Source organism: Oratosquilla oratoria, chromosome 7 (genome assembly GCF_046742065.1).
Source record: "Oratosquilla oratoria isolate Oo_2021 chromosome 7, ASM4674206v1, whole genome shotgun sequence".
Classification (NCBI taxonomy): domain Eukaryota; kingdom Metazoa; phylum Arthropoda; class Malacostraca; order Stomatopoda; family Squillidae; genus Oratosquilla; species Oratosquilla oratoria.
In genome coordinates, this window is record NC_134783.1 from 65,093,988 (window position 1) to 65,103,514 (window position 9,527).

At 42.5% G+C, this 9,527-nt stretch overlaps 1 protein-coding gene across 1 annotated transcript in view; it reads left to right on the plus strand.

Annotated features, from left to right (window-relative positions):
* Window positions 1-6,513, plus strand: part of LOC143027199 (serine protease 1-like) — a 9,052-nt gene extending 2,539 nt beyond the window's left edge. The window contains exons 2-9 of the mRNA XM_076188373.1: window positions 1,144-1,392; window positions 1,546-1,590; window positions 2,542-2,780; window positions 3,219-3,322; window positions 4,110-4,275; window positions 4,613-4,709; window positions 5,394-5,566; window positions 6,135-6,513. Of these exons, the coding sequence (XP_076044488.1) occupies window positions 1,144-1,392; window positions 1,546-1,590; window positions 2,542-2,780; window positions 3,219-3,322; window positions 4,110-4,275; window positions 4,613-4,709; window positions 5,394-5,566; window positions 6,135-6,296 (1,235 nt within the window). The 3' untranslated portion in view covers window positions 6,297-6,513. The remainder of the gene's footprint in view (window positions 1-1,143; window positions 1,393-1,545; window positions 1,591-2,541; window positions 2,781-3,218; window positions 3,323-4,109; window positions 4,276-4,612; window positions 4,710-5,393; window positions 5,567-6,134) is intronic.
* Window positions 6,514-9,527: the final 3,014 nt, after the last annotated feature.

Consider the following 9,527-nt stretch of genomic DNA (forward strand, 5'->3'; position numbering starts at 1 on the left):
TCATCACCACTCATTATTGTTGTTATTGGGAGACAGAAAGGACAAATTTGAATGTGTTCGATAAAGTGTTTGAAAAGGATGGTTGGGGTTTCGATAATGGACAGAGTGATAGATGAAGAGGAAAAAATGGGTGGAAAGGGAGATCGCAAATAAAATTGATGGAAGAATAATGAAATGGTTTAGGCACATGGAAAAATGAAAAGAGACTGGCAAAAGGAATATGGAAGAAAAAGGTGGGTGGAGTGGACATGAAGGAAAGACCAAAAATAAGATGATGGATGGGGTGAAGGGGAGAAGGTAAGAGATAGGTGTGAGTGGAAGATAGTTGTAAATGGGTAATTCATTGACACGCCTCCATGAGATATCTCCTCGTCTCTTTTATTTACACATGCTGGGACGAGGAGAGAAGGTTCCCGTGTAAATGAAACTGTGGGGGTGAACCAGATTAGGCCGTCGGTCTTTGCTGTGGATGTGCTGTGCCTTGCTGGATTGCTTCTGACCCAGTCACTGGGGTGGGGGTAGGGGGGTGTCCCCTCATCCATGAGGACCTAAAATGGAAAGGAAACAAATGGACGCCGGATGATTGAGAGTCGGATTGACGGTCGGCGCATGCCTTGGCTGGCTACGAGGAGGAGCCCCTTTAGTATAGATGTATTGTCATCATTACTGATTGTTACCCTTGTTGTCATTGCTTGTATTATTTACTATTTCTATTATGGATGCTCGCTGGCAGAACTGATTAGAGCGTCGCCTCTTCCGGCGGAGATCGGGGTGGCGGCAGTTCGAACTCTGCTGCCTCCGAGTTGGACCAAGGGAATTGTTCACTAAATTCTATGCTACGAAACCAGGTGTTAGGGGTACCATTCTAGCCTCAGTTTGCGACGTTAAACCGAATCACTTTCTATCATATTTGATCATTATCATTATTGTCCATCATTGTTACTTTGTTGCTATTATTTTATTATAACCATTATCATTCTATTGTTACCAATATTACTGTTATTGTTAGAATCACAACATGGGACGTTCGAAAACGTAAGCATTTCCTCACAACCTCCTTGGGTATAAAACCCAGCTTCATTGGTTGTGGGAAGCAGGCTAAGGAAAGAACTCCAAAAATAATTTCGACGTCTCCTTCTTTAGGTTCTTTCCTGCCCACAAATATCCGCCGACCCGTTCGCCCGGTCCCTTTCGACTTTCCCCGGCCCGTGAGACCGGACCTGTCCTTCCCGAATCTGTCCCCGAGCTCGTCCTGTACGCTTCGGGGGACTTCCGTCAGAGGAACCTGCACGCTCATCAACGAATGTACCTTCGTCGTGCAGAACATCCGCAAGGTCTTCCCCACCATCTGCCGATTTCAAGGACGAGAGCTCTACGTGTGCTGTCCTTCAGGTAAGTTTCGAGGAGTTCCCCCGAGTCTCAGGTGCAATATATAAACTCCGGGGGGAACAGTGACAATTTAGATCATGGAAATGACTGCTTACAGTCTAAGAACTACATTTTATCCATGCCATAGGAATTTTTAATCGTTCGTCTTCTCTCTAGGTTCCTCCAGTGTCACCGATGTGTCGCCGCCCTCCGTCAGCTTCAGTAAGTATAAGAGTTCGAGAACACCCTACCCATGGTTCGCTTCCACCAATCAGAAGCAGGATTAGGTACAATTAGTGACATCATGTCGCTGAGAGTTGGGTTCCTGTAACTACGTTTCTTAAAAAGACAACTCGGTTCAAAGATCCACTTCAAACAATACAATTTCTCTCATCCATAAAAATTACACTTCAGTCTTTATCATGAATGCAAAGGGTCGGTTAATCTCACTGTATAGCCTACGAATAGAGTGTCAAATATGAAGGATAAGTGAAAGCCAGTTATTTGGGTCCGCACATGAAAAGGTGGAATAACACTAGACTATTTTCTTCATCCCAGCTGCGGTCTTGGGTCACAGCGGGTTCTCGATTTATTGATGAAGATTTGATGGAGGACTTAGACTGAAGAAATTAAGTGAAACTACAAATGAGGCTGTATGTTTTACTACGATGCGAAGAACAACAATATTGCCCATTGCATGCAGATAGATTTCTTTATTGAGTATTACCAAGATCTGAGTCTCCATAATTCATTATGAAAACTTACGAAATCTACAGAATTTCGTGATTTTTTTCAGGGACAATTTCATATGACAGTTACTCCCCCGACCCATGGCTATAATATATGAATTTTTGAGGGAGGTGTGGTGGAAGGAGTTGTGAACAGCAATTGTGATGCATTTGCCCTAGTTCTATAAACGGTGCTTTCCTCAGAAAGTAAGCGATTGTTTTCTTACAAAAAAAAAAAAGAAAAAAAAATAGAATTGATATCACACCATGGGCCAGATTTGTCCGCAACAAGGCATGCGCCAAGAGGGAAGTGACAAAGAGTCCAACGAAGGAGGTAGAGGGAGGGAGGGAGTCATAAACTGGAAGCGAGGGACATGAATGCGAGAATAGTTCACATGAGGATGAAGAGAATGTTTATTCCTTTTTATTCTTTTCGTTGTTGCAGCCTGTGGCACAACGACCCAGAACTCCATCATCTTCGAATCTACTCGGCGCATCGTCGAATCAACGATTGCAAGACCCGACTTCCGATCTGAAATCGTCAAGGAGTTTGGCAGAGAGCCCGACCTCGCTCCTATATCCCCTTCATCAGTAGTCTCTCGTGTGGCGCGGCAGGTGGACCGCAGCATTGTACCCCCGGTGGTTAATGGAATTCCATCAATAAGGAACTCTTGGCCCTGGATGGTGAGTTGAAATATTTGTTTCCTTGTGTGTTTCTGTTGCCAAGGGGAAAGAGAGAGAGACACAAATGTGGAAAAAAATGGGCAAAGCCGACAACTAGACAAATTTACCCTCATTCATTTGTTTATTCGTTTACTTGTTTATTAATTCATTACTTACTCATTGACCTGTTATTTGATTGGTTTGATATTATTTTCATTTCCAAGGTCTCTCTTGTCTTGCCACTTCCTTTCGGTTTGTTCTCAGTACCAGAGGTTAAAGTGTTTCAGTCCCAATGTGCCTTCGCAACCCCTTGCATGCCGCGCGGCATTTTTCACTTTCATGCTACCTGCGCGCGTGCATGTTTGCATGAGCATTACCACAATCCGTAATTGCATTGTCGGTATGAAGAGACCGGACAGTTACTTTGTCCTGCTGACCCGATCTTTGGGGCCGTTCCAGGCACTGCTGGGGGAGGAGAACAATCCGAGGGCGCCCTGGTTCTGCGACGGGGTCCTCATCAATGAGCAGTGGGTGTTGACGGCGGCGCACTGCATCATAGAAAAGTAAGTGTTCTTTGTCTTGCCAAATAAAAACTTAGAGCTAACTGTTCTCGGACTTTTAAGGCAAGGTTGTGGGTGGCAACAGTTGGAAAGCAGCCGCCGGGTAGGAAGTTCACCCACCCCTGGATTACCTTTTTAACGAGGTCTGGTGTAAACAGAAACCTTTGAGACGAAAACGTAAAATAGATTTACTAATAAAAGCCAGTGCGGAGTGGTTGCAGATTAATTTTTCTTTGGTCTATGGTACGCTGCTATGACACACCCTGCTACAGAAGAACCACAATGTAAAGCTCTTTCTTTCTCTCCTACTGTCTAAGAATACTTTTCAAAGGTTTTATCATTGTCACTCTGAAACAACTGGCCATGGTTAGCAAATTGTTTTATTCTGATCTGGAGTAAATTTATATTCTCAAGGATAAACCATACTGTTTGACTGTCCTCAGAATTGAGAACTACATATCAATAAAGGAACAATCGCGACCAATGCCCCCAGGAATTAACTTAGCTTGTTTCTTTTTGAGAGGCAGTTATCTCCCTATCCTAACATTGTGTGGCTTGGAAGGGGAAGACTCCTCTGATACAGGAAGGTGTTACCCAAATTCATTGATTATCATATTCATATATTTCAAAGGACTTTCAAATATTAGCTAAAACAATTCAGTATTGTTTTTCGGATATTATTCAAAGCTATCTTCACCCGTCGTTTAGGTATCCAATGAAATTGTTTACCCTGTCATCAAGACAATGCTATGCTAAAAGAAAAAAGATGATCATTTTGGTGTTTTCTTAGGGTTCCGCATGTGGTACGGCTGGGTGAACACGACCTTTCCAGCACGCGTGAATCCAATCACCGAGACTACTACGTGAAGAAATTCGTCTTCCACCCAGATTATGACCACAAACAAGTCTATCACGACCTCGCTCTTATCCAACTGACACAGCGGGTCCCTATCACAGTAAGTCACCCACTTTTCTTTGTTTCAGAGTACCAACTAATTCAAAATTAAGGTTGTGGGTATTCTTTCTTGGTCTCAGCAATGCCAAGGGAATTCGACGTGTTAAAACGGGAGTTTTGTGTCCTAATCTAGATCATCCTGTAGCTACCTCTCTCGGATGCTAGAAGTTTACTCTGTGACTCTGAACCCATTCAAGAGAAGAGTTTTATTGATAATTGATGTGACTTTTTACTGAATGATCAAAGAACCAATTTAATCACACGACTTTCGTAAAGGATAAACAATATATAACTTCTATTGCCCAGCTAAGTGCTTGATGTGTCACCTGGATTTTCAGAATACGATACGTCCCGTTTGTCTGCCCTGGGGAAGTCATCCTCTTCCTGCAACCGGGTCCCTTCTCACACTCACAGGATGGGGAGGAACCTATTATAGTAAGTGTTGATTTCAAGAGACCAAAGAGAAGATCAAATCAGCTCTTCATCCTTGTCAAAAATACACGTCTACACTCAGTTAGCTAGAAGCAAAAATACTATTTTCGGACATCCTTATGATTGGTCTTTTGACAAAAGAAGAATCACATTTTCTATACCGTAGACACTAACAAACGACTTATCCCCTTCCCCACTGTTGAAGTTTGCTCAGACTTCAGTTCCCTATTATCAGTCATCCTCAGCAACACATAAAGCTGACAGCTACTGATATCTTACGAAACCTTGTTAGAAATATGTATTTCAACAACTTTAACAAAAAAAAATCTCTATCTTTGCCAAGTGTTACGTTCTTCCCAACTACTTTTTTTTTTAGGTCTTAAGTAAACTTTGTATGATTTCATAAATTATCTGGTAATACTGGTATCTACCAAAAATTAAATGACTAAAATATCCTAACTTGATCATTCCTTTCGCATTTTGACAATGGTTTTGAAGCTCACTTTTGCTTGGCTGTCTATAAATATTTGGCCATTTTACTACTTTTGTCCCAAACCGGAAGCCTGGCCCTTCCCTGCTCCACCATGACTTTCACGCCTGTCTCCTCTTCCTTTTATCCGTCCCAAAGAGTGGCTGCATATCCATCCGTCTGTCCCTTTTATCTATTTCTTTGCCATTCTCTCACAGACGGCCCCAGGAGCGATGTTCTTCAGGAGGCTTCTCTGTATCTCCTCCCAGCGAGTAAATGTGTCGCAGGCTACTCCACACTCCCCGACTACGCTCAGAAGTACCCCAGGGGTATCACTTCGGACCTTCTTTGTATTGGGGACACGGATGGCCAAGGCCAAGACGCCTGCCAGGTAATAATTCCTTTACTCGTGGTCACCCCAAGGATAGACGATTGCGGATACCCAATCCTGACCCGTGATATATTAGAGTTCCGGAAAGTAGCATTTGTTGTAGTTTTGTTAATACTTTTGTTTGCACAATATACCTCTAATCGTCATGAATAGAGTATTCAATAACCATATCTATGGTTTCCCAAAAATTAGAAGTACCAAATTCCTGTTGAGGTCTAAATATCGTACCGTGAAGTACGTGCAATTGCTCATTTCCTTGGATCCGTGCTGGATTTGGAATGGTAGTCTTACTAGATGAGAGCTCGGAAGTCTTATTCAGATTTATGGGTAATGTTGTAACCTTAAATGCACCACACATCCATCCCCTTGCTCAAAGAGAACGGTACTGGCTTGCATTATAGTGAGGCTTTCACGCTCTGACTGCAGCACACGCCCAAATGAATATAGTACTGTATATATGTAGGTATTTAACTTCTCGCCTAGTGATACAACAAACGAGTATTCAGAATATATGAAAGCAGAAGTAATTTGTTTTGCGATGATGACGTGTTTTGGTCTCCTCTTCCAGGGCGATTCCGGTGGTCCGGTGATGCACAGGAGAAATAACAAGTACTACCTATCCGGAATCGTGTCCCTGGGCTACGGATGCGGAAAACCGGAGTTCCCCGGAATCTACGCCTCTGTTCACCACTCCCCGGACCTCGCCTGGATTAAGCGCGTTGCCTTCTGAAGGAGGATAATGAACCGATGCGGACGGAGAAGTTGTGGTGGGGGCATGGGGTGGGGGGGCAGAAAGCCCATGGTCCTGGACATGGTAAGACGTTCATATTGTTGGTCGTTGCCATATAAATAAAAGACTAATAGATTCTGTCAGTTCCTATTATTACTAGTTTATTATTCTTTCATATGGCGGTGTACTTTATTAAAATAGATTCAGTTTTATTGAATTTTTGTTTATTATCTTTACCTACCTTTAGTCTAAACATTCCTTTTCAACTTTGTCCGTCACCCACGTACATTTTTACTTGTTCGACATCCTGACAACGATCTCTTATGGTTTCATTCACCCTACCTCCATCATTGATTTGTCCTACCACTTGGTTTTTCTCCTAGCACCGCAGATTTGTACATTTTTAGAGTTATTTATTTCAATGCATTCCCTGTGTTACAGCGGGGGAGAATTCTGCCACCGTGATTCCCATGCAATTCGTTAAATGCGACAAGATGGGACGTAATGGTAGGACTAGGGATCTTGTTCTTTGTATGTTCATCCTATGAGAAGTTAGGCATGAGAGGGCCTGGGAGAACTCCAATCTAAACCCTATAAACTGGGTCATTAGGTGAGCGTGGTTGTGGTACAGTTGAGAGTAAAAGGGAAGAGATTGACAGTATGTTTGTTGGAGAGAAGATGGATATGTTAGTGCTATACAATAAATCAAGTTGAAATGAAAGGGTGATTTTGAGTTTGGGAGTGTTGTGGAGAGTGTCAGGAATGAGGGGACGAGAGAAGGAAAGAGTGGGCCTTCTGGAAAGGGAGGGAAATGTCTTAAAGGTCAGTGTGGATGAAGATGAAACAAGGATGGGGGGTGTGGGCTCTCGTAAGCGCATATGGAGATAGTAATGAGAAGAGTGAGAGGAAGGGGAGGCTTTTTGGATAGATTTAGATCAGTGTTTAGATTTTTGAGAGTAACGTCAATGAAGTAGTGTTGGGGGAAATTAATGCTAGAGTAGATGAACCAATAGATGGAATATTGGGAAAGTTTGTGGTGCCAGATAAAAATCTTGGCGGAGAGACGGTGTTGGATGTGTTTAGAAAGGAATAGTAAACAATGTTTGAGAAGAATAAAGCATAAGTGTACATGAGAAGAGGTGGCGGAGAGAAAGGTGGTTGATATGGCGTCAATGGTCTACATAGTGGTATCAAAAGGAAGGGGAGAAAGTTGTTGGTATACAAAAATAAAAAGAGAAGCAAAACGTAAAATGAAGGAGCCAAATAAGATAGCAAACGTAAAATAGGATAGGAGAATGGTGGGGAATTAAAAAAAATAGATAAAAAGATCTTTTGGAAGTGAGTAGAGTGATAGGGTGAGCCAGGTATAGAGGAAAAGGTAAAAGGTGGATATGGGCAGATGTGAATAGAAGTTAAGGTGGTAAGGGGAAGATGGGTATTGCAGATATATGGCATAAGAGAAAATATTTTAGGAGCTACCAAGAGTTTTTACGAGAATAGTAGAGCCTGTGTTAGGATTAGAAATGGAGAGAGTGAGTGCTTTGAGGTAAAGGTGGAACTTCGCAAGGAATGTGTTATGTCGTCCTGGCTGTTCAACTTATACATGGATGGGGTGGTGCGAGAGGTAAATGCAAGGGTACTTGGTCAGGGATTGGAGATGGTTAAAGAAAATGGAGATAAGTGGGAGACAAGCCAGCTGTTGTTTGCAGACGACACTGCGCTTGTAGCAGGATCATAGGAGGGATTGAGAAAGTTAGTGATAGAATTTGGCAAGGTATGCGAAAGAAGGAAGTTGAAGATAAATGTGGGTAAAAGTAAGGTGATGAGATGTACAAGAGGAGAAAGTGGCAGCAGACTGGAAGTGAGTATTAAGGGAGAGAGACTGGAAGAAGTGGATAGTTTTAGGTACTTGGGTGCCAATGTGGCGGAAAAGGGAGGAGTGGAGGTGGACGTAGAATGTAGATTGATAGAAGCAAGTAAATGCCTTAGGGGACTAAAAAGTGTAATGGGAAATAGACTTTTGGGCGTGGATGCTAAGATTTTACCTCCGTCTCTCCGTAATTACTGGTTTATAAATCTGTTTACTGTTCTCTTCTATGTTTTTGTATTTCTTCTTTCACTTTCAACTTTTTATCATCACTGTCTTAAGTATGTCTTTCAGCATATCATTCTGTTGGAAGTAAGTAATGTTTTTTATGGGGCAAATTAAACGGAGGTAAAAATTTTATTCTTTTCTTCCCAAATAATATTACACCTGGCTTGTCAATTTACACTAAGACTCCCCACTGGGATACTCAATCCACTCACTAAGCCACTTCTGCTCCGGCGTTACGACTTTATTAGTCCAGTGATCTTTTCCTGTTACAACTAAGTGCTTCCACCAAGGCCGTGACTTTTCTCCCGTGTACCAATAAGTGTTTCTCCTCCTCCACCCTTTCTCCAATCAAAATGACTGTTGCAACATCTTAAGCAGTACTACTTACACAAGCAATGACGATAGCGATGTATGAATGGCTTCACTTACATATTCTCACATAAGCATTAAAATCTGGTCCCTAGCTGTTATTTATAAACTTTAGACGAGGAGCGAGATAATGCAACTTCTTCGCGGCTATTATTACCAAACATACCACTCACAAAAACGGGATTCTCGCCACCTACCCCTCTATCTACCTTATTTGTCTACCTTTATCTACTAGAATCTAATATATGAGGAGATTGTGTGCGAATGAAGGAGTGATTGTGAGGACAGCACTGTACGGGGCAGAAACATGGAACATAAGAGAGGAAGAGAGGAGGAATTTGGATACGTTTGAGATGATGTGTCTGAGAAGTATGATAGGGGTTACTAGGCTGGATAGAGTGAAAATAAGGAGGTGAGGAGGAGAGCAGTGGAAGAAAGGGAGTTGGGAGATAAGGTGGATGAAAGAGTATTGGGAAGGTTTGGACACATGGAAAGAATGAGTGAGGAAAGACTAGTAAAAGAGGTGTGGTAGGTAAAGGTGGAAGGAGTGAACATGAGGGATGAGATGGATAGATGGGGTAAAAGGGCCTTTGGGAAAGAGAGGAATTTCTGTTGAGGAAGGACGGGAGAGGATAGAAGACAGGGGTGAATGGAGAATGATTGTATATGGATAATGCTGTGATGCATGAGGTGGAATGGGTGGAGGATGGAGGTTGAGGGAGTATGTGTGGAGAATAAAGTGACGCAGCAAGAAGAGATTTCACCCC